General features: G+C 38.4%; 1 protein-coding gene across 1 annotated transcript in view; it reads right to left on the bottom strand.

Moving 5' to 3' along the window:
• Nucleotides 1-26,037, bottom strand: part of Pik3c2a (phosphatidylinositol-4-phosphate 3-kinase catalytic subunit type 2 alpha) — a 116,621-nt gene that overhangs the window by 14,061 nt on the left and 76,523 nt on the right. The window contains 15 exon segments of the mRNA XM_037211201.1: nt 2,726-2,862; nt 4,566-4,695; nt 7,437-7,529; nt 8,316-8,420; nt 10,046-10,226; nt 10,570-10,664; nt 11,729-11,822; nt 12,576-12,764; nt 16,321-16,466; nt 18,118-18,229; nt 20,635-20,802; nt 21,574-21,696; nt 23,010-23,220; nt 23,296-23,341; nt 25,824-25,967. Coding sequence (XP_037067096.1) covers nt 2,726-2,862; nt 4,566-4,695; nt 7,437-7,529; nt 8,316-8,420; nt 10,046-10,226; nt 10,570-10,664; nt 11,729-11,822; nt 12,576-12,764; nt 16,321-16,466; nt 18,118-18,229; nt 20,635-20,802; nt 21,574-21,696; nt 23,010-23,220; nt 23,296-23,341; nt 25,824-25,967 — 1,974 coding nt within the window.

Below are 26,037 nucleotides of genomic sequence, written 5' to 3'. Positions count from 1 at the left end.
AGCACTCAAGAAGTAGAGGCAGGCCTGGTGGTGGTGGCATACACCTTTAATCCCAGCACTCAGGAGGCATAGGCAGGAGGATCTCTGTGAGTTTGAGGCCAGCCTGGGCTACAGAGTGAGTTCCAGGAAAGGCTCCAAAGCTACACAGAGAAACCCTGTCTCCAAAAAAAAAAAAAAAAAAAAAAAAAAAAAAAAAAAAAATGTAGAGGCAGGAGGACTACTATGAGTTCCAGGCCAGTTAGAATGAGATCCTTTCCCAAAAACCCAAGGACAAAAAAATTTCAAAGGCATAAAAAACAAAAATTGCAAACTTCCCTTAAACAGCATCAGCATACCGACTGAGCCATGGAAATAAAAGCCAGCTTTTTCATATTTCAAAAGCTAAATACCCTTCTAAAGGATAACTACTACTGCATCTCTCTTGATTCTGTCTTTCACTAGGTATGGATCCTACCAGTCTCTATTTAAGAGTATAAGCTGGGCGATGATGGTGCACACCTTTAATTCCAGCACTCGGGAGGCAGAAGCACTTGGATCTTTAGTTCAAGGCCAGCCTGGTCTATAGAGTGAGTTCCTGGACAGCCAGGGCTACACAGAGAAACCCTGTCCTGAAAAACAACAACAACAAAGTATGAATAGCTCATGACCAGTTTTTAAGTATCCTGTGTGTAGAGGAGGGTATCATGGGAACAAAAATTAATCTTGTGTTTGCGTAGTATGTACAAAATTCTAGGTTCAATCCCTAGCAAAGAAAACATAATTTTTTGTTTTATTTTTATTTTTTGAGACAAGGTTTCTCTGTGTACCCCTGTCCTGGAACTCACTCTGTAGACCAGTCCTGCCTAGAATTCAAGAGATCCACTGGCCTCTGCTCCCCAAGTGCTGAAAAACATACTTTTTAATATATCAAATTAATTTTCCTCTCTAATAGTATAGAGAACATATGTAACGAAAGTCAGCTTGGAGCTGCAGAGATGACTCAGCAGTTACAAGCAATTGTTAAAGTTTTTTCTGATTCCAAGCATCAGGTGGTTCCCAGCTGCCTGTAGCCCCAGCTACAAGAGATGTGACACTCTCTTCTGTCCTCCAGAGGTACATAAGGACACACACAAACCATACACACAGACATTAGGCTTGCCATTCCTGGGGATTACTAGCATAACAAAGAAGGACACACAGCATGTAAGATGCACATACTATTTTAAAGCCTGTCCATTGATTCTCAAAATACTGTAATTATTTTCTTCTTTTTCAGACAGAGTCTATATTCTAGTCAAATTAATAATCCTCCTGTCTCAACCTTTAAGACTGGGACTGCAGGTTTGCACTACAATGCTAATACAAGCAAAATACTGGGTTTCCTTTCTTTTCTTTCTTTTTTTTCAAGACAGGGTTTCTTTGTGTAACATCCCTAGCTGTCCCGGAACTAGCTCTGTAGACCAGGCCGGCTTTGAACTCACAGAGATCCACCTGCCTCTGCCTCCTGAGTGCTAGGATTAAAGGCGTGCACCACCTCCACCTGGCCCCAATACTAGATTTTTTTTTTTTGTAAGATTTATTTATTTATTATGTATGTAGTACTCTGTTTGCATGTATGCCTGCAGGCCAGAAAGGGTGCCAGATCTCATTACATATGGTTGTGAGCCACCATGTGGTTGCTGGGAATTGAACTCAGGACCTCTGGAAGAACAGCCAGTGCTCATAACTGCTGAGCCATCTCTCTAGACCCAAATACTGGATTTCTAAGTGGCACAATTCTTTGGTCTTTGTGATTAATTTTATTTTACAATTCTCTAGAAACCATTGCCAATAATGATAATAGCAAAATGTTTATGTAATACTTAACACCAACCTCTCTCTTTATGCAACTACTTATTTAAAAGCCCCACCACAAATCAGTAACTTAGGTATTAAGATTAATGCTATTTTACAGACAAGTGAAACTAAGATACAGCAAGACTTCAGTGTTTGTCAAGATCATGTAATTTCAGAGGTAGCAAAGCCAGAATCCAACACAGGCAATCGACTCTACTGCACTAAAATCCTCCTTAGTCAAATGCAAAGAAGGTGCTTAATGCACACTGTTCAACAATCATTTGGATTTCATCAGAAATCACAAGTAAATAGTAAAATGAATAAACATTGTCTTCTGCCATACTGCTTCCCAAGACTACAAAATATTAAAAAACGGCAACAGACATGGTTGCCTTTACTCCCAGCACTAGGGAGGCAGAAGCAAGCAGAACTTTGTGAGTTCAAGCGAAGCCTGGTCTACATAGTGAGTTCTGGGACAACAGGGACAATGTAGAGAGAACTTGTCAAAAAGAAATTCTCTTGCTTTTCCTTCACAAGTCAACAAACAGGACAGCACTTTAATATCTATACAAATGACACATTGTTGGCACCTAAATTAGGCATCTAAATGACATTAAAACTGGGGTCTTTTCAAACAGAGAGCACAAAGGAGCAGAGGACAGGGAAGAGAGGAGGGAACAAGAGAAGCAAAGTGGTTTGAAAAATGCCGTATCAAAGCATGACTCTTCACCAGCTGCTAAAAACAGGAACTGAAACTAAACGAAGCTGGAGTCTTTTTAGGTTACCATTCAGAGTAATCATGGTCTTCCTTAAGCCATATTAACACCATAGCAGGTCTTGAGAGAAGTAGTAACAGTTTTCATAATATATTTTGACAAAGTTCTTCAGAATAAAAAACCATGTTGATTACCTTTTCATATTCTTCTTCAGAAGGATTGTATTTCCTCAGCCACTCGGCTAGTGGTTTATCTTTAAAGGATCCTGTCACACCATATTCCACCTGGATTTTCCTGAGGGTATCTGAAGCAGGAACTAGCTCCACCATGCCTTTAACAAACAAAATATCAAGCTGTGTGAAAATGTGTTCCCAAAGTAAGTCTCTAAAATATTTATAGCTTTCAGTTCTTGAAATTAGACACCAAATATGGCAAGCCATGATGAAAAATGTAAGCAATCAAAATTGTTATTTTATTTTTTAAAAGCACCCAAGGGCTGGAGAGATGGCTTAGCAGTTTAGAATACTGGCTTCTCTTCCAGAGGAACCAGATTCAAATCCCAGCACTCACATGGTAGCTAGCCCACAACTATCTATAACCTCAGTGGGAGGAGATCTGATGCCCCCTTCTGGCATGCGCAGGTACCAAACACTAAATAGTGCACAAACATACATGCTAGCAAAGCACCCATATACATAAATTAAGTAAAAATAAAAGTAATGCCGGGTGGTGGTGGTGCACATCTTTAATCCCAACACTGGGAGGCAGAGGCAGGTGAATCTCTGTGAGTTCCAGGCAAGCCTGGTCTACAAAGTTCTAGTACAGAGCTACATAGAGAAACCCTGTCTTGAAAAACCAAAACCAAACAAGAACAATGATGGTGTTATTGATGAACATGTAAAATAAATCAAATAATGAATGGTTATCAGTCATTATTTCAAAAACTTATCAACTGAGGGCTGAGGTGGCTCAGTGGGTAAGTGTTCATGCTAGCCTGACAACTTGGTTTCAATCCCTAGAACTCACAGAGGAGAACTGACTCCTCAAAGTTGTCCTCTGACCTCCATACACATGTGCCTATCCCACCCAACACACACAAATAGCAAAGTAAAACTGAAAAATTTATCAACTGAGTAACAAAATAAAAATCTACTCTCATGGAAAAAGAAAACCTCATTATCACTATTTATTCTAAGGAAATGATGTTAGGAATCTACTGCGCTCCAGCTGCATGACCATACATGCGCAGTTCAGGAGCTAGACAAGGGGTCTTGTGTCTTACATCATCAGTGTGTTCTGGTGATCAAGTAGCGAGGTGTGGTCACGCAGTCTGCACAGGCGTGGCGTGGCTCTATAAGCCCACCTGTACCTTAAAGAGCCATGACTCAGACCCCACCCTCTCTCTCTGTTCTGTTCTGTCTCCCCAACCCCTCTTCCTCCTAATAAAGCTCTGCTACTAGGTGGTTGTGGCCATGCCTCCTGACCTTTTCTCTCGGTAACCAGCGCCGCCACCAGCACTGCTTATCATTCTTTTAAATGAACCTAAAGTTGGCTTTAAAGTCCTTATTGGGTCAATTAACCTACACTTCTGGTTACTACAAAGTGTTTATTAGGACTACCTAATAAACTGTTTTCTTAGTAATTCTATTAAATGCTTTGTAGTTGTTTTTTGTTTTTTGGGGACAGAGTTTCTCTGGGTAGCCCTGGCTGTTTTGGAACTCACTCTGTAGTCCAGGCTGTCCTTGAACTCATTCTGTAGACCAGGCTATCCTTGAACTCACAGAAGATCCACCTGCCTCTGCCTCCCAAGTGCTGGGATTAAAGGCGTGTGCCACCACTGCCCATTGCTTTGTAGTTGCTTTTAAAAGGATTTGATCATAAATAATCCAATCAACAAATAATACTAGATGTATATAAATGAGACCCCAGTAAGCCTGCACCAGGACCTGTAAGTATACAACCAAAAGTAAGTTCAACAATAAGCTACTTTCATGAGACAAAAGCAAGATATCAAGACTCCACTAACAGACCTACCTCGATCTCGGCCAGTTGACAGGCATTTGAAGATCACCATCCTTAGATCCAGTCCCTCTTTAAGCCAGATTTTATCCATAATCTTTATCATCTGTAAAGCTAACATATCTTGCCGAAGATCTTCACCAACCTTGAAATCAAGGAAATAAAAATGGTACCTTTCCCCAAGCACTTGTTACATGCTGTAAATCTGAGGGGTGTTTGGAAGGCCATGCACAGAGAGAAGGGATTTTCAGAGTGCACTGTACTCTTCTCTGGTGTGCTAGAGAAACTTACTTAAACCGCTTTTGGTTTCCATTTCATGAAGAGTACATTTTAATTAATTTTGAGATGCTGGGGACTTGCCATGTGTACACCAGGCAAGCACTCTACCACTGAGCTCCACTCTGCTCAACAGTATGTTTAAAAAGCGGAATTTTAATCTGAGTGGCGGTGTTGCACACCTTTAATCCCAGCACTTGGGAGGCAGAGGCAAGTGGACCTCAGTGAGTTCAAGGCTACCCTGGTCTACAAAGTTGAGTTCCAGAACAGCCAGGACTGTTACACAGAGAAAATCTGTCTCGAAAAAACAAGGAAGAAAAAAAAAAAGTTGAATTTTAGAGTATGTAAAATACCTTTAATTAAAAAATAAAATGAAGCCAGGTGGTGGTGACACATGCCTTTGATCCTAGCACTTGGGAAGTAGAGGCACTAGAATCTCTGAGGCAATCTACAGAGCAAGTTCCAGGACAGTCAGGGCTACACAGACAAACCTTGTCTCAAAAACTAAACCAAACCAAAAAGGCAATCACAGGGATCTGTGATAATTTGTTTCTTGACTGTCTCAATGCTAATATTCTGTCTACAATGTTACATTACAGTTATATAAGAGATCAACAAGAATCTCTAGGCAATTTCTTATAATTGTCTATAAATCAATAATCATTTCAATGTAAAAGGTCACTTAAAAATATTAGTCCTTTTGGGGATGGAGAGATGACACAGAGGTTAAGATCACTTCATGCTCTTGCAGAGGACCTAGATTCAGTTTCCAGCACCTATACATGGTGTCTCACAAGTCCCTAACTCCAGTTCCGAAGATCCTATGCCTTCTTTTGATCTCTGAGGGCACCAGCATGTACACACATTCAGACAAACATTCATACATACACAATAAATAAATCTAAACATTAGTCCTCCCCAAATGAATAAGTCTAACTGGAATGTCAGCAAATAATCATTTTCTCTTTAAAACTGGATTACATAAGTTATTTTTATCTTATTGTTATTATCTTTTGAGACAGGGTCTCATTCTACAGCCTTGGCTAGCCTGAAACTGGCTATATTGACTAGGTTGGCTCTGAACTCAAAAAATCCTTCTGCCTTTGCCTCTAGAATGCTGGGATTAAACACATATACCACCACACCTGGCTGAGGTACAGTTTTAACACAATGATAAATATATTTTTGAGGTAAGCCAAGAAAATTATGAAAAGGATTTAGAGGTATTTGCCTTAACAAATATTGAGACAACTTGTAAAATGTCTATCATTAAAATAGATTTTTTTTTTTTTTTTTTTTTTTTTGGTTTTCTGAGACATAGTTTCTCTGTGTAGCTTTTGCAGCCTATCCTGGAACTGTATAGGCCTCGAACTCACAGAGATCCACCTGCTTCTGCATCCCAAGTGCTGGGATTAAAGGTATGTGCCACCACCACCCGGCAAAATAGATGATATTGTTTTAAGAAAAGGCACAAATATCAGTAAAACAAACAGAAATTTGTATCTATCAAAGAAGGTTCAATTTAAGCTATCTTTATGAACCTCCAATTAATCAACTTAATGAATTAACCAGAACTCTCCATTCTTTCTTCAAGGTTTACACATTATGATCACAACTCTCAAAATTTCAACAGGTAATAGATTATTTTCTAATACTCCAGTCCTTGTGCATCACATAGGTAATCTGTTTCTAAAAATCAATAGTCAGGTATGGTAGCATCCCCTATGATCCCAGCAAATGGAAAATATGACAGGATGATCCAGGGTTCAAGGCCAGCTAGGGCTATACTGAGACATGCTGTCTCACACAAACAATCCCCTAAGTAATGTCACTCTTTCTGGTTTTGCAGCTTGGCAAACCTAGGGATGCCTGCCTGTTGTGACCAGGTTGGCCAAGGGCTGCAGTTGTCCCCAGTCCTATCTGGGAAGATTTTATGCCAGTAATAATTTTACAGAACTACTCAAATTGTTCCTGTTGGTCTATTTTTTATTAGGGTCTCACAGTCAAGGTTGGCATAGAACTTATGGTCTTCCTGAGCATTGAATTACAGGTGTGTACCACTATCTTAAATATTACTGATTCAACTTCAATATTGAATAAATGTTTAATAAATTCGAATAAAGAATTTTTAAGCTGTCTTTTTCCCCCAGTGACCTAATTGGACACATGGTGCAAATACATAGTATAGCCCCAGGTTATTTGGGAAAATCAAGTAGGAGAAGGATCCTTTGAGCCCAGGTCTTTAACTAGGCAATACAGAGAAATCATAATTAAAAATCAAAAACAAGGGGCTGGAGAGATGGCTCAGTGGTTAAGAGCACTGCCTGCTCTTCCAGAGGACCTGGGTTCAATTCCCAGCACCCACATGGCAGCTCACAACTGTCTGTAATGCACATAAAATAAAGTTTAAAAAAAAAATCAAAAACAAAACCCAAGAGAAAGCCTAGAATGGTGGTGCACATGGGTACCTAACTGCAAGTTCAATACCTGGTCTACATAGCAAATTCCAAGATGATCAGGATTATATAGAGACCCTGTCTCAAAACCAAACCAATTCCCCATGAAAGAACCCAAGAGACAAAACCCACAGAATACCTCTAGTCATCTTACCTTAAACATGACATTAATTTCTTCCCCCATAGGATCGGCATTCACCATTGTGACTTTCAGAGGCATAGCATTAGAACTGAAGAAAGAACATGACTGCAAACGCAACACTGAGCATTAGAAAGGTTGACACCAGCATGAAAGTGAATTTTAAATTTACTGTCCCTGATATTTTTCCTTTTCATCTGTTGCTTTAAATTACAGCAAATTAAGCAATGGATGTTAATTTACATGATCTGTCAATAATATGGATATATAAATAGCTTTTGAAATTTAAACAAGGTATATATCGGTAAAACAGCTACTCTATAAAGGCAGAAAAACAAAAAGTTAAAAACCTGGTGCAAAAGCCTTGAATACCTGCCTGAACTTCTAAGTATTCTGAATCTCTCAGGAGAACACAGTCGTGTGATACTCATCCTGATCTGGGACGAGAGCTCCACTTTCACATATGTACTGGTGAAATTCATTACCTATGTAATTAAATACTAACATTTTAATAATCTCATGGCCTAGATCAAATCACATTTTATCTATTTATTTTTTGTTGGGTTGGTGATTGAACTCAGGGCCTAGCACATGCTAAACAAGTGCTCTACCACAGAGCTACAAAATCTTACCTTAAAATAATACATGCAAAAGTCTAGTGTAAGACCATAACCCTAATTTAAGAGCACAAACAAAACCCAAAATAATAAAACAAAAACTTGACACTATGTCTTTCAGGAATACTGATTAGGTTAAAAATATGCTGAAAAAACGATCTAATGGCACCCTTTCTTAGTACTTACAAACTATAGGTCTCATCCTCACTAGCATTAAGGAACTCTTCTTCTTGTGCATGACTGTGATATTTATATGAACTTGAGAGTATTGTGTTACCTTAATATTTAATTCCTTTGCCACTAGACTTGGTTTGAGAGGAAGACGACAATTATTTCTCAGAAAAAAGGACTGTACTCGTTCCATACTCTTTTGGAGGACCACCTATGGAAGAGATTGCCTCTATAAGTACATCATGAAAATGAAGATCTATTCATTCTGAGTATGAATATATGTATGCAGGTACATACTCATGGAGGCCACAGGTCAATGGTTGTGGAGGCCCACAGAGGCTCCCTAGTAAGGACTTACTCAAGGTCAGAAAGTCTGAGCTTGCTTTGACCCAGCAGGGCTGCATAATAGGATGATTTGGCCAAGGGCATGGTTACCAGGTGTTTCGAAAAGTCTACACTTGTTGGTACTTTATACCTTGACCTTGAGATGGGGATGTCTTTTGCTCTTCCCCTTGCTGATGTATAAAATGCCCATCATGATTAAACTTGGGGCAACTGGGTATTGACCCAGGATGCTCCTGAAGCTGAGGCTGGCCTCAAACTCACAGAGATCTGCCTGCCTCTCCCTCTCAAGTTTTGGGATTAAAGGTGTGCGCCATCATGCCTAGTGTGGCTTTTTAGAGAAAACAATATAATGAAGTCATTATAGTTAAAAATGTATATAGCTCTTAACTCGACTATTTTGCCCATAGGAATATTCCATAAAGAAACTAAAGCAAGCCAGGAGCAGTGACATGTATCTACAGAGTGAGATACTAGGGTGATTGAAACAGGACTGCAAGATAACTCAGTAGTCTGAAACCAGCCTGGGCAACAAAGTAAGATTCCATCCTTTCAAAACATAAAAAGAAAGAAAAGCTGGGTGGCGGTGGCACATGCCTTTAATCTCAGCACTCGGGAGGCAGAGCCAGGCAGATCTCTGTGAGTTCGAGGCCAGCCTAGTCTACAGAGCGAGATCCAGGACAGGCACCAAAACTACATGGAGAAATTCTGTCTGGAAAAAAAACAAAAACAAAAAAACAAAAAAAAGAAGAAATGCTAGAAGACAGGTAAAGATGTGGGCAATAATGTATGTGGGCAATAATGTTCACAGCAGCATTACTTGGGAAAGGAAAAATATATAAACAGTGTTCATGGAGGCTCATATATAATACTCTAAATACTTTGTGACATTATGTACCTATTGAATGTTAAGTGTAACTGTATGTGCTGACAAGAATTCTGCAAGTAAAAAAAAAAAAGCCATTTTCAAAAACACAAAACAACAAAAACAGGAACAATTTTTGAAAGAATTTAATAACATTTAAATAGAAAAACATTTTCCTTCTTTGTGTTCATGAATTGGAAGACAAGCTGAATTCAAAAATTAAGATATATTATTATGGCTAGGTGTGGTGGTGAACACTTTTAATCCAGCACTGGGAGGCAGAAGTAAGAGGATCTTTGTGAGTTTGAGACCAGCTTGGTCTACCTAGTGAGTTCAAGGGTAGTTAGGGCTTTATAGAGACCCTGTCTGTTAAAAAAAAAACCTAAATAATAAAATAAATGAATAAATAAATAAAGGTACATTATTACAATCATAATATTTTCAAAATTGATCTATAGATTCAACATAGTTCTTATCAAAATTCCAACTGCCCAAGGATAGTGGCAGACATCTGCAATCTCAGCACTCAGGAGGCTTTAGGCAGGAGGATACAGAGGCCAACTGAGGTATGGAGAGAGATTTGTCTCAAAAACAAAACAACACTTGTGTTCTCTTTCATGGGTACATACCTGTCTGGTTGATCCACTAGCCTGTCTTACTTTTTCTGCCACTCCTCCTAAAAGTTGTACAAGTTTCATCTGCTTAGAAAGTTCTTCTCTGAGTCCTTTTCCTCCTACTGAGAGGAGAGCACCCAACACATGCTCATATCTGCTTCCAAACTGTGTATCATGCAAAGCATCCTTGAGAAGCCTAATGTAACAAAAACACTATGTCAGCCACTTCTGAGAACTAGATGAAGCTCCCTCAAAGATCAGCTTAACAAGTTCTATTTTGAATATCCAGAAAATTAAGTCATATAAGCAAGAAAAGTTTCATTAGTTATTGTAAGGCCATGATGTTCAAATATTGTTCAGTTTTATTAATTTTGGTTTTATTTCTAAAGACAAAAATTTCAGCTTTCTTAAAATAATAGATTCACTACACAACTGGCTACCCACAGCAAGTATCATGAGCACACTGTTTATATTTAGCAATTATGTCAACTCTGTCAATATCTGCAAAAGAAAGGAACCACTTAACATTTAAATCTTACCAGTACAAACTGTGTGCTATCTGGATATTTCCCAATGCCCTGGACAGAAGGAAGCGCACTAGTGAACTATTCAAGTAAATTTCATATTTCAAAGCCTATGTGTAAGAGGAAATAAGAGTTACTAGCAGTCAAACCATACCATACTGTTCAGATAAAAGCATCAAATATGTAGACTACATACTACTCATTGGCGAAAAGCTGATACTTAAAGAAATGAAATAGCTAGGTTTTATAGTCCAGTGGTAGAAAGCTTGCTTAGCAGAAGCAATGCCATTCCTTCAATCCACAGTACTGCAAATAAACAAATATTTAAAAAAAAATACATTACTATAGGGGCTGAGCGTGATGACACATGCCTTTAATTCCAGCACTCAAGAAGTAGAGGCAGTTGGATCTCTGTGAGTTCAAGGCCAGCCTGGTCTACATAAGTAAGTTCCAGGACAGCCAGGGCTACACAGAGTTACCCTGTTTCAAAAAATAAGAATCATATGAATATAGGCCACATTATTGAAATCAACAGGAATACTATCTATTTATTAACTATGTTTCACTGGCAAAGCAAGGGGAAAAAACAAAAACAAAAACACAAGTCTGGCAAATTCCTGAAAATTGCCAGGTGCACACCTTTAATTCCAGCACTCAGGAGGCAGAGACTGGCAGATTTCTGAGTTTGAGGGTAGCCTGGTCTACAAAGCAAGTTCCAGAGACAACTACACAGAGAAACCCTGTCATGAGAAATTAAAAAAAGAAGTCTGAAAATAACAAGTTCCCATGGTCATATGCTATATTACCCATGCCATACTCAAGTGAAGAGGATGACAGTAATGGGGGAATCATACTATATTCTCACACAGTGCCCCCAACATTTCTGCTGTACTGTAATGGCATTTTAAAAGAGAAAAGGGAGCCGGGCGGTGGTGGCGCACGCCTTTAATCCCAGCACTCTTGGGAGGCAGAGCCAGGCGGATCTCTGTGAGTTCGAGGCCAGCCTGGGCTACCAAGTGAGTTCCAGGAAAGGTGCAAAGCTACACAGAAAAACCCTGTCTTGAAAAACCAAAAAAAAAAAAAAAAAAAGAGAAAAGGGTCCCATAGCCAGTTCCCTGCTAACTGAAACTAGGGTGGTGAGTAGGAAGCAAGGTAGTCTAGTAAAAACTCCCACCTGTACAAACTGTGGGAGAAGATCTGTTAGCTCATCATCACTAATTGCCTCCATCCAGCTCACAGCTAGAGATCGCACTTCCTGATCAGCAAATCTAGAATCAGAAAATTGATATGTAACAGTGATTTCTTGCAAATGCAACTGCATTGACTGAAAATAGAACTTTAGTCTGTCCCTGACAAAGAGGAATCAAATGCCTCTTACTCAAAACCCAAGTGCTGGTGTAGCAGTACATGCCTTTAGCCTTAGCTCTTAGGAGGCAGAGGCAAGCCAATCTCTGAGTCTAAGGCCAGCCTCGTCTACATAGGAAGTTCCTAATGGAATTTTCATACATACTGAGTTCTGGTTGACAATCCCCACTTAAACCCTTCCATTCTTACTATCCCCTCTTCTACTTTCTACTACCCTCCCAATCTTCCCTTACTTAGTACCTTTCTTTTTTTCTAAAGGAGGAAAAACTTACTGTATAAATACAAATTCAGTTCCGATATTATTTCAAAACTCTAGCTTCCTCAAAATCAATTTTGTCCCCATAAATTATTACAGTTATATAATTATTAAAATAATCATAAATTACACAATAATCAATAAAAATATTAATACAATATATCATTCAAAATTAGATACTTCTTTTTTTTTTTGCTTAATTCTTTCTTTAGGTATGCTTTAAATGATACAAAATGCTTTCTTGACCATTTCAATAAAAAAGATTATGTTTCTATAAATTACATGTACACATTTACATTATCTTATACTGTTGTTATGTTAAAAGGGAAGTACCCCTGCAGCATAACACATTGCTGGGAAAATTTGACAATAAAACATCAAGTAAATGTATTGGACTTACTTTGCATCAAGAAGCTCCAATGCAGCTAACGGGCACAATGGCGGCCATTGGTGTAGCAATGAGTAAGTTTTGGCAAGATTAGCCCATTTCCAGTTTGGGGCACTTGCTAGTATCTTAGGAAGACAATTTGGATGTTTGAAGCAATAATAGCGTTTTTCCCACAAAAAGAGCTTATCTTCTTTAGAAAGTCTGCATATATAATAGAATTAAATTACTTCTCAGTAGAATTATGACATTGCTATAATCTCAATAATTAAAAAGTCAAAGAAGAAATGTATTCATTTGTGACAAGTAACTAGTACTTAAAAGAGAAAACACTAATAGGAAACAGAAATAATCAATGTACAGCAAACATCACTAATCTACCCTCATTTGAAGATGGAAATTATTCTGTCTTGACAAAAGTACAATAGCTGTTAAAGTGAAGGGTAATTCAACAAGATGCCAGACACTACAAATCAAGAGTTGAATGAGCAGTGCTCACCCTATAAGACAGCAAGGATTCTATCCACACAAGTAAAACCAAATGCTATGGAGAAAATACATGCTGCCATGAATCTTTTTTTTTTTTTTTTTTTTTGTTTGTTTTTTCAAGACAGGGTTTCTCTGCGTAGCTTTACGCCTTTCCTGGAACTCGCTTTGGAGACCAGGCTGGCCTCACAGAGATCCGCCTGCCTCTGCCTCTTGAGTGTTGGGATTAAAGGTGTGCGCCACCACTGCCCAGCTTGCCGTGAATCTTTAGGAAAATGTTATACAGTTGAATTGAGAAACAGTAAAAGTGGGAAAAAGAAATTTTATGGACAAATTAAGTTCAATGACATGTTCATGAAATATTTCACTTTTATTATTCATTTTATTTATTCATTCATATTTATTTATTTATTTATTTATTTATTTATTTATTTATTTATTTATTTATTTATTTATTTTGAGAGAGGATTTCACTGTGTTGCTCTAGCTGTCCTGGAACTCACTATGTAGACCAGGCTGGCCTCAAATTCAGAGTTCAACCACTCGGCTTACTCATTCTTTTTGAGGTGGTTTCTTACATAGCCCAGGTTTCTTATATGGCCTCAAACTCCTGTTCCTCCTGCTTCCGTTGCCTATGTTAGGCTTACAGGTGTGCAACAGCATGTCTGGCTCACCCACTCATCTTTGTGCATATAGCACATCTGTGAAATGTATTAATCTCATGTGCAGTATAAAAAAACCCACAAATGTGACAAAAAGCACCTAAAGAAGATGTGCTAGCTAGTTTTAAGTCAACTTGACACAAGCTATAGTTAGTTACAAGCTAACAGCCCAGCCCAATGGTGGGTAGGTCCATCACACCCACAATGGACTGGTGGTCCTGGGTTCTATAAGAAAGCAGGCTGAGCAAACCATGAGGAGCAAGCCAGTAAGCATCACCCTCTGCATCAGCTCCTGCCTCCAGGTTCCTGACCTGTTTGAATTTCTGTCCTGACTTCCTTCAGTGATGAACAGTGATATGGAAGTATAAACCAAATAAACCTTTTCCTCTCCATCTTGCTTTTTTGATCATGGTGTTTCATCATAGTAGCAGTAACCCTAACTTAGATAGAAGTCTTCCTAATTCTACAGACAACCAAGTGTGATGCTTCTAGAGATGGTCTAGTCATACAGAACTATCCACGTGGGTGTTTTAGATTTTATTTCCTTTGTGTTGGTGGTAACATTATCCTCATCTGCTGCTTGGTTTCTCCATCTAGTATATCATGTACTAATATGTATAGCTATATTCTCCTTAATAGTCACTGTTGTTAACTGGATAATTTCCATCAACAGACATTAACCATCAGTTTTTAGCAACCCAAATGAGTATCATAAAGAACATTTTTGGTTTCCATAAGGAAATATATGAGGGTTCTCTCTACTTTACCCTAGGAAGCAGTACTGCTGGCTTGTAGCGTATACACATTATAACATCTACAGATTTTGTTAAACTGCTCTTCAAAAGAGATGTGGCCTTTAAATACCTTGCCCATAAAATAATTCTGTGTGTGTAAATGTATTTTCAACCTAGCTTCATAGGATGATGATTTTAAATTTTTGCCACTTGGATATAAGATACGACATTGTATTAATTTATATCTAATTTTTTACTAAGGGTTTGTCTTGTAAGAAGTCTGAGAGGCATTAAAGTTCTTTCCCAAAGAACTTCCTGTTCATCCCTTTCTGTTACTACTTAGTTGTTTACTGACATAAAAGGTTCTTTAAAAAATTTATTGGCTGTGTGTGTGTGTGTGTGTGTGTGTGTGTGTACACAATGTATGCTTGGGTATGCATGCCATGAAACATGTGTGGCAGTCAGATGATAACTTTTGGAGTCTTTGCTTTCCTTTTACCTTCATGTGTGCTGTAAGATTAAACTCAGGTGACCAGCCTTGACTGGCAAGCACAACCTTGTTGGCCCATGAAAAGGTTCTTTATAGGTTAAGCAAATTAATCAATTGGTACCTATTATAAATCTATCTCTCAGGTTGGGGATTTAGCTCAGTGGTAGAACCCAAGGCCCTGGGTTCAGGCCTCAGCTCCGGGAAAAATAAATAAATAAAAATAAATCTATCTCTCAGCCCGTTTGCTTTGATAATACAGAAAGGACTGGAAGTTGGGAAAGTGCTTGCTACCCAAATACAAGGACTTGAATTCAATTCCTAGCACTGATATGTTTTGTTTTAAAATAGCTGGTACTAGAGGTGGAGACAAGCAGATTCTTAGGGCCTGGTGGCCAGCCAGTCTATTCAACTTGCTGGCAAGCTCCATATTCAGTCATAGACTCTGTCTCAAAAAATAAGGAGGGAGCCGGGCGGTGGTGGCGCACACCTTTAATCCCAGCACTCGGGAGGCAGAGCCAGGCGGATCTCTGTGAGTTCAAGGCCAGCCTGGGCTACAGAGTGAGATCCAGGAAAAGGCGCAAAGCTACACAGAGAAACCCTGTCTCAAAAAACCAAAAAAAAAAAAAAAAAAAAAAAAAAAAAAAAAAAATGAGGGAAGTGATTAAGGAAGATATTTAATGTTGACGTCTGTACTCTATATGCGCATACATGTACACACATATAGTAAAAATGGTCTGGGTAATGGCTCAGTGGACAAAGTGCTGTGCAAACATGAGGACCTGAGATCAGACCCCTAGTACTAACATAAAACTTTGGTGTGGCAGTATGCATCTGTAACCCCAGCATTGAGAATGAAGAGACAGGAGGACCCCTAAAGTTCCCTGGCCAGCCAGTCTAGTCATTCGGCAAGCTCTGGGTTCAGTAAGAGTCTGTCTCAAAGAAATGAGTTAAAGAGACAGAGAGGAAGACACCCCTGGGGGCTGGAGAGATGGCTTTGTGGTTAAGAGCATTGGCTGCTGTTCCCAGGTCCTGAGTTCAATTCTCAGCAACCATATGGTGGCTCACAACCATCCATAATGAGATCTGGTGCCATCTTCTGGCCTGCAGGCATACATACAGGCAGAACACTGTACACATAAAAAAAAAAAAAAAAAAAAAAAAAAAAACCCCACCCCTGTTGACCTCTCTCCACATGGCTACACATGCATGCATTACAGAAATACATTGTATAATTCCCTGATTTGTATGTAGCCACAGTCTTTCATTGGCTGTGCTGTACAGCCTCCTCCATATCGAGAGTGCTTCTAAATCATGGGCTGTAATATTAAGCCCTTAACCTGAACTTTACACCATAGGAGATTCCCAAGAAAAGAATAAACAAAGCATACCCAAATGATGAGTCTCTGTGAAGAATATCCAGAAGTTTTCCCTTTACATCATTCTCCAGTGTTTCCAACTTGTACTGTGGAATAATGTTTTTATCAATTTGAGGAGATGTATAAACAATGTCAAATGTAGGAGAAGGAAAATCAACCTGAAAAAATAACAGAAATCACTGAACTTTGTGCACACGCGTGTCTGTCTGTCTGTCTGTCTGTCTGTCTGTCTGTCTGTCTGTCTCTCTCTCTCTCTCTCTCTCTCTGTTTTGTTGTTTGTTCTTTTCTTTCTTCTGAGACAGGGTTTCTTTGCATATCCTGGCTTCCTGGAACTTGTTCTGTAGACCAGGCTGTCCTCGAACTCAAGATCTGATCTGCCTGCCTCTGCCTCCCGAATGCTGCAATTAAAGTCATGCACTACCACTGCCCAATTATAATCCATTTTTCCTACTAGCATCTTTGTCATTCAGGAAACAGTTTTCAAAACAATCTAGGTAAGTTATATATTAAGTATAAAGCTGGTGCTTCTTTTCTCTTTTCTTCTTCTACCAACAGCCTGTCATTCTCAAAAGCATGTACATATTTCTTGAGATGGATACAGGGCATGTTTTACTCTTTCAGAAACTGGAATTTTTTTTTCTTTTTAAACTTTCTTTTTATTTATTCTTTGTGTCTTTCACATCATGCATCTCGATCCTATTCATTTCCCTGTCTCTTTGTATCCATCCTCTGCTCTTGCAACCTCCCCCCTAATATAAAAGCAAATAAAATTTAAGAGGAAAATAATTATCTCATCAAGGCAGCTGCATTGTGACAGAGTGAGTCATGCAGTAAACCCTTTGTCCATATATCTTTACTTGCAAGTGTTCATTGCAAAGAGTCACTGGTCTGGTTCGAAGCCTCTGGTTTCTGCTATACTATTGATGCTGGGCCCTCACTGGGACTCCTCTTGGATATTCTGTTGTTGCCCTGTATCATGGAGCTCCTGAAGCTTTGGGTCTGCAGAACCAGCCCCTTCATGTATTCCAGCAGATCACAGATGGGGTAGATGTTGGGGTAGGGCAACTCAAAACCCTGGTTCAGAGCCTGGATAGTTGTAGGGTTGGTCAGCTCTCCAGCTCTCCCTTGTCCTCACCACCAGGGTAAGCTTCAGTTATAGATTTTAATGTAATTTTATGAAAGACATCATTATTTTAAAAATTAATTTGCTTATATTATCCACTTAAGCAATTTATAATTATATTATCTGATGGACTTCTAATATGGCATTTGCCCTGAAATACAAGCAGATTGTTTAATATCCCTTTATTTGACATTTTAACTTAGATTATTCACAGCAAAATTGAGAATAGAAATGCAAATTAATTACTAGGAAGCACATTATTAGTACACAACCCTAGACGTTAAAAGCTGACATATTAGAAAACAATTCAATTCACTGCACTTTAATTTTGAAAGGGCATGAGAAATCTTGTTAAATCCTACCTTATTTAACTTATGCACAGAAAAACCAAAATTAAGGTCATCTAATCATGATCATTCCAGTGGAGAATGATTAATGACACTGAAGGAAACAAAACCTTAGATCTGAAGATTAAGATCTTTTGCCCTGCCCCACACCAGCTACACAGCACACAGGAGAGCGGGCCTAGGAAATGGTTTTATAACACTTAAATTGAAGACAGACTCTGAAATTAAAACAAGATTAATCAGGCTTCTTTACTAACAACCCAAGTCATGGTATACACAAACACTTTTTACAAAGACATTCACAGTGAAGCCTCTCCATGTATCAAGAACTACCATTACCTGTAGCACAATTCGTTCCATGACATAGCCTTTTTGGGGGCTTGCTCCAGGGATAGGATTTGCATGTGATGAAGTCCAAAGGTAGAGAAGTTTTGTTCCACATGTTAAAAACCTTCATGAACACAAAAATAATACTGTGATTTTCATTTTAAAAATCCCAAACTCACAATACATCATGATAATCAACTTAAAATATTAGTAAAAACAGTATAGCTTTTATACTATTATATTAGGAGGAGTCAGCTGCCATATTGTACTGAGAAGTTAGGTAAAATATTAAGAGGGAAGGGAATCAGAGGAGAGGAGGGAGGAGAAGCTGTGGTCAGTGAAAAAAATAAGTGAAAAAAAAAAACTATTAAAGTGTGGGATGGGAACAAAGAAAGGGAGACTAAAAATGCATTTTAGAAAGAATGGCAATGAGGACAGAATATAGACAGTATAAGGACAACCACTGTCCCCCAAAACATCCTGTAAACAGGAAAGTGAAAAAAATTACTTTCAAAGTTTTCTTGAGAGACTGTGACTTCAAGGTCAGGGTTTGGGATTGCAGAACTGCATCCTGATTTTAACCCTTAGAATAAGAAGTAAACGCCAAGAAAATCAGGAACTTCTTTGCATTGACACACAAATCATTTGAGATAAGTTATATTTGAGCACTCCTCAATATTTTTAGTAATTTCAGTATACAGGAGGCTGGAGCAGGAAAACCATAAGTCTGGGCTACGTAGTAACTTTCTACCTGAAAAAAAAATTAATAAAAATTAAGGGCTAGAGAGTTGGCTCAGTGGCTTAGAGCACTTATTGCTCTTGCAGAGTATCCAGGTTTAATTCTCAGCACCCATACAGTGGCTCACAACTGCCTGTAACTCTAGGTCCAGGGAATCCAACACTCTTCTGATCTCTGTAGTCACCATGCAAGTACATGGTACACAGACACGCATGTGGGCAAAATGTTCATATGCATAAAATGAAATAAACATACCTAAAAATAAATGAATAAATAAAATTTAAAAGGCTGGACATGGTAGTACACGCTTCATCTCAGCACTAGCAATCTCTGTTACAAAGTCTCCATTTGGCTGTAGTAATACAAAGTGGCTATGAATAATAGGTAAGTGAATATGTTATATGATATATTGTAACAAAATATATATATATAAATAGGCTGCGGGGATTGGTGAGTTGTCTTAGCATGTAAAGGCTTTTGTTCTTACACCTGACAACCTGTAATCAATTCCAAAGACTCTCATGGTAGAAGGAGAGAACTGACTCCTGCAAACTGTTCTCTTACCTCCACACACATACACTATTTAAAAAAAAAAAAAAAAAAAGGCAGTGGGGCTCATGTATGCTGATCCTCACACCCTCAACTACCAACTTATGGTCTACTTAAAACATTTACTTACAGACTTTGATAAATCATTACATGGGTAAAATTTCTTTTTTCCAGGATTAATCTTTAAAACTTTTTATGTATAAATGTATAAAAACGCTGGAAAGATAGCTCAGTGGTTAAGAGCACTTGCTGCCCTTCCAGGACCCACGCTGGGCAGCTCACAACCACTTGTGACTCCAGTTCCAGGGGATAAACTACAAACTGTCATTACATTATTTTATTTTTAAACTGTTTTGTATTTTTCAAATAAAACAAACAATTTTGGGTAGGGGAGATGGTTCAGTTGGTAAGTGCTTGCCCTATAAGCATACGAACCTAAGTTTGATCTCTAGAACTCACATTAAGAAGCTAGGGGGCTGGAGAGATGGCTCAAAGGTTAAGAGCACTGGCTGCTCTTCCAGAGGTCCTGAGTTCAATTCCCACCAACCACATGGTGGATCACAACCATCTATAATGAGATCTGGTGCCCTTTTCTGGCATGCAAACAGAACAGTGTATACATAATAAATAATTCATAAAAAAAAAAAAAGAAAAGAAAAACTAGGTATGCCAGTGTACACTTTCAATCCCAGTGCTGAGGGAAGCAGACATAGGTGGGATCCTGGATCTCTAATTGACAAGTCCCATGCAATGAGAGACCCTGTGCCTCAGAAATAAGGTGGATGGTGTTTTGGATGTTGTACTGGGGCCTCCACCTGCACAAATAAGTTACTCTCCACAGGAAGATGTTTAGAATTCTTAGACCAAGGGCCCATGAAACTAAGGATTGGTTAGTGAGTCAGAATAGTTAAATCCTGTCACATCTCTGAAAATGGAGAAAGGCAGGAAATAGGAAAAATAGAGTTCTAGTAGTATCAAGAAAAACTGATAGAGCCATGGCATTCTGTCCTAATATACTTTACAGAAACGACTGTCATTGGCTACTGCTTCTTCCCTGGAACAGTGAGTAGCAAGCCATCCTCTGCCTGCCCCCCTCCAGACTGTATTAAGACTACAACAGAGTGACTGCTTTGCTTTGCTCAAAGCTCATGTGTGTCACTGTTTCCACCCCGTCCCTAGCCTGTGTATGATGCAGAGATGTGTCCTAGAACTCACTAGTATCACAATTCAGTAATACTCACCGTCTAAAGTCAAAGAGAGTTAAAGAAACTTTGCCCAAAGCTTCTGGCCCCCTTCTCTGTTTATTAGAATCAGGTGAACTTCCACTGCTCTGATTCAAAATTCCAAACAGAGTAAGATGAAGAATTGACTCTAACGGCAACTGTGATATCTGGATAGGAAAAATGATTCTATGGAGCAGAAAAAAAAAATATTCATTGGTGTTAAGAAAAAAATTAGATTAAAAGTGAGGCTTAGTAATCATTTAATGAAGACTGATTAATTTTAGGTGTTTTATTTCACTTATAAAATAGTTTTGAATAACTTTTAGCTAAGTAGCAAGTATGGCTAACTTGTACTGTTAAGTCTTAAATTTCATTATCAGCATAAAACTTCAAAAATGTAATAGTTCTTTCTGTAAAATGTCAAAGTACCTAAAGATATGCAGTTCGATAATCAGGCAAAATAAAATTAGACCTTAGTTCTGTAACTAGCTATTTACCTAAATAATTATGAGTTTTTTGTTAAAAAATAAAAACAGTATTTAAAAAACATTTACATTACCGAATATCATCATGTACATAGATTTAAGATTTAGCTTGGTTGTCTATTAATCAAGAGCTAGATTCTTGTACAGTGTTAGTATATAATAAAACACCCAAGTAAGCAGTTTATTAAACACCGCTTCTAGAGTTCTGGGTAAATTTCTATCTTTGGCAATACAAAGTCTAGAAAGACCACGTCATTGTAATTTTAAAATATAGAGGTTTAAAGGAATAATTCAGAATTTTTCATGTTAATTTCAGTTTGTTTTATAGAATTTTGTGTAGAAGATATTTTAGCATATTAGTAAGAATTTATTGGGCTTCAATGAAGATAATAATATAAAATAATGTATACATTTGAAAAATTAAAGAACAGGGCACAATGAAATAATTATAAAAGCAAAAAATTCCACTTACAGTTCATCCCATTTAATAAGATAGAAGAAATTCTTGTACGTGCCAACCTTCTTTGATTGAATAGGTTTAAAAAGATCCTTCCCGTTGTGAGACAGGGAACATATCAAGTAGTATTTTTCATAACTAAGAAAAGAAAGCTTAATTTGATTTCTAGGTTAGCAATAATTATCTAACACAAGTACATTAGCAATTTTTTCCCAAGTAACAAACTGGTCACCATTCATTTTATTTTTTAAAATCCATCTGAAATTTAACCTTTGCAAATTCTACAGAAACAAAGAAGAGGTGTAACAAAAGGAGTGGAGAGGGAGCATATGTCCCTAAGTGTCAGTCTGAAGGGGACTGTAATGATACCCAAGTAAGATAAGCCAGGACTACTCTGCTTCAAAAAACCCAAACCAAACACACAAACAAAAAAAGAAAAAAAAAAACAACAACCAAAAAATACAACAAAAACAAAACCACTTTCAAGTCACACCATCATTTTATTTATTTGTTTGTTTGTTTGTTTTGTTTTTGAGGCAGGGTTTCTCTGTGTAGCTTTGCTCCTTTCCTGGAACTCACTCTGTAGCCCAGGCTGGCCTCGAACTCACAGAGATCCACCTGGCTCTGCCTCCCGAGTGCTGGGATTAAAGGCGTGTGCCACCACCGCCTGGCTCACACCATCATTTTAATCTGAAGCTTAATTCAAGTGGGATTTTTGTTTGATAATTCTTTCACGAGACTTTATAGCACTAAGCCATTATGGACCTATTTCAATAAAAATATTCATTTCAGACTTTTCAGTGTATATTAATTCCAAAATAAATTAAAATTGCCCCCCCAAATGCTATGCTTTAAAGATATTGACAAAAGGAAAAAAAAAAAAGCAAAAGAGGAAAACCTTTATCAAAACTTCAGTAGAGGAAATATGCTCTTGTAGAATTCAAAGATTAGCAATTAGTAGACTGTGAGCTATTAATGGGGAATGGAGCCCGAATTCTAGTCCCATTACATTCTGTTTCAAATTACCTTGATTGTAAAGGGAAGGCTAAAGAGCCCAGCAATCGTAAGTTAATCCATCTTTTAAGTAACACTTTGCTTGCCAGTTTCATCATATATTTTCTTACCCTCCCTGCCCCAGAGATAGGGTTTCTCTGTATAGCTCTGGCTATCCTGGAGCTAGCTCTGTAGAGCAGGCTAGCCTTGAACTCAAAGATCAGATTTCCTCTGCCTCTTGGGTACACCACCACACCTGGCTCTCTTGCTCTTTTTTCATGTCATAGGAATGATGTTTTTCACTACAATAATTTCAGATATCTCTATAATTATATTAAAACCACAAAGGTACAAGGGTACTCAATGATCTTTGTATCTATCATCCATTTAAACAAAGAAAATTAAGATTAGCGTAGCTTCTGGGTACAGCTGTGCATGTCCTTTAAGCAGCTACTTACTTTGACACCCAGTTACTGGAAATTCCGTGTGCAGCATAGACAGTAAACTGGAGCTGCTCTGCTGCAGTCCACGCTTCCTTGATGCTCCTGCTACTTTGAGGACAGTCTGCAGAACTCTTACTAGAATGTGCATGGAGCCTGAGAAGATCATAAATTGCTGCCGATAAGTGATCCATGCTTACTTGAACAGGATTTTCAGGATTCAGTGAGCCTATATTGAAACAAAGTGTTAATTCTCTGAAAAAGCAAAAATCATTGCAAAAATGTAAACAATCTGAAGACATACCCCTAGTTGAGTTCTTGCTAGTATCTCCTCCAGATAATGAAGTCACCTGTATACACATACATCAATTAGTCAGAAATTGACCATAATTTAATATAAAATGTTTACTTTTTCTTCCTTTTTTGAGACAAGGTCTTGTGTAGCCCAGGTTGGTCTCAAACTTGCTAAACACCTGATTCACATCCAAAATGATGGGATAACAGGAGTGTATCACCACACTGGGCCTTTGCTTTTGTTTTAAATAAACTTGACTTTTGATACATTTCTTTAAGTGTCAAAGAAACCCTTCTCAGAAGAAATCTGTCAAACATGTCTGAAAAATTACTAAAATAGTAAGCAAAGAAATGAAGGGCTATGAAAAATGCCTCAATTCATAATAACTGCCAAGAAGCTGTGTTAAAATCCTCTGCACCCAGCTAACAGCTAGTCTATCATGCCAGCACAGGGGAGTGAGAGGGTATGAGGTAGAAGGTGGGCCCTGGAGCTCACTGGTCAGTTAATCTAGCTAAGTTGATGAGCTTTAGGTTCTGCAAAAGACCCTGTCTCAAAAGGAGTGGAGAGTAGCTGATACATGATGTGGACCTCCAGTCTCCACACGGACATGTGCCCATCCCCAACACATATGCATATACTCACATGAATATCTGAATCATGTGAATATACCCACATAAACACACATAAATGCAAATTAATAAACAAACAAAAAGTGAAAACATAAACCTAAGTAAACATAATCTTTTTTTTTTCTTTTTGAGATGGTATCTCACTATGTAGCCCTGGTTAGCCTAGAACTCAGACATCTGCTTGCCTCTGCCTCTCAAGTCCTGGGATTAAAGGTATGGGCCACTATGCCTGACAACAAAAGATTTTTAATATTAAGAAAATTAAGGCAAGCTGGAGTGGGAGTTCATGCCTGTAATTACAGCATCTGGGAAGCTGAGGAAGGAGGAATATATCAAGTTCAAGGCCAGCCTGGGCCAGCGTGAGACTCAAAGAAAGAAAGAAACAAAAAGCAAGCATGGTAGTTCATGCCTACAATCTCAGAACCTGTGAATAAAAGCAGGACAGAAGTTCCAGGACTTCCTTGGCTAAATTATAGTAAGTTGTAAAATATGAGACTCTATCTCAAGAAGTCAAACAAATCAGAGCACCTAAAACTTACTAAGGAAAAAGAACAAAACCAACTCTTTTATTTTAAATGAATTGAATAATTATTTTGTAACAGTACAGTATTTTTCACTAGCATGAAAGTGACGTACTTAAAGACCAGTAACTAAACTCTATTACCATTTGTTGACTGAAGGAAATTCTTATATATAATTATTTAATGTAAACTCCTCTCTCAACTACACTTTACTGCTCCTTCGTTTAATAAAGGAGTATAAAGAACAGCCATGAGGGGAAAAAAAAAGTTTGGAAGCTGGGCGGCGGTGGAGGTGGTGGTGGTGGTGGTGGTGGTGGTGGTGGTGGTGGTGGTGGTGGTGCACACCTTTAATCCTAGCACTCGGGAGAGAGAGGCAAGCAGATCTCTGTGAGTTCAAGGCCAGTCTGGTCTACAGAGCGAGATCCAGGACAGGCACCAAAACTACACAGAGAAACCCTGTCTCGAAAAAACAAACAAACAAACAAACAAACAAAAAAACCCAGCCACTTCAGGCATTAGGGTCTATGGTGACTGATAGTCACCCCCAAAATAAAACCCCAATCAACAAACAAAAAAACAAAAAGGAAACCCAAATAGTATCATGTAGCTAGAATTTCTTTCAAAATGAATAGACTTGTGAGCATCTAGACACAGAGGAGCAGGCCAAAGACATATAGCTTCTCCTTTAAATGTAAAGTAGCTTGTGAGATTCACTTTTTCTTTACTCCTTCCAATCAAAGACATAAACATTTCTATGGACTAAATTTATTAAGGCTGCATGGAAGGAATTATCAGGGTTTTATTAAAACTTTACATATGGCGGGCTGGAGAGATGACTCCGTGGTTAAGAGCACTGGCTGTTCTTCCAAAGGTCCTGAGTTCAATTCCCAGCAACCACATGGTGGCTCACAACCATCTGTAATGAGATTTGGTGCCCTCTTCTGGCCTGCAGGCAAAACATGCAGACAGAACACTGTATACATAATAAATAAATAAATCTAAAAAAAAAAAAAAAAAAAAAGGTTTACATATGGCATAATAGAAGGCTCAACATCTGGCTGCTTCTAAGGCAAGGCCACTTCCACAGGGCAAGGGCATAACTAATGAACATTAAGAGAGGACTGGTAGCCACTACTCTCTCTGTAGGCTCCCTAAATTGCCAGGAGCCTCACCCATAGAAGGAAAGCAATTTGAACCCACTATTTGATGACAATGTTCACAAAACTCTTCCATCATTTCAGCAAGGAATCCCTACCTCACCAACGAAGCCATTCAATAAACTCAAAAGTAAAAGCCAAAGTTAAGATGACAACACTTTGTCTACCAAGAGGTGAACATCCTCCTGCTGAAGTGACAGGCAGTCACTTAAGCCCATACAAATACTCACGTCAGCACTCTTGTTCCTTGGGAGGTTAACTGCTCGCTTTAGCTTCTTCACCGCTTCTGTAACAGCGGGGGTCTCCACCCCATCTAAAGCACTACAGATTTTTCTTACAGCTTTAATTACTTGATCGACAGCTCGGTGCTGGTTCTTTAAAAATGAAAAGTAAAATAAAAATAACTAGGTACAATGTAGGACCCATGTCAAAGATGAAGTCAGA

The sequence above is a fragment of the Peromyscus leucopus genome, chromosome 1 (assembly GCF_004664715.2).
Source record: "Peromyscus leucopus breed LL Stock chromosome 1, UCI_PerLeu_2.1, whole genome shotgun sequence".
Lineage (NCBI taxonomy): Eukaryota > Metazoa > Chordata > Mammalia > Rodentia > Cricetidae > Peromyscus > Peromyscus leucopus.
Note: the sequence above shows the minus strand (reverse complement) of the source record. Positions and strands in the feature narration are given on the sequence as shown.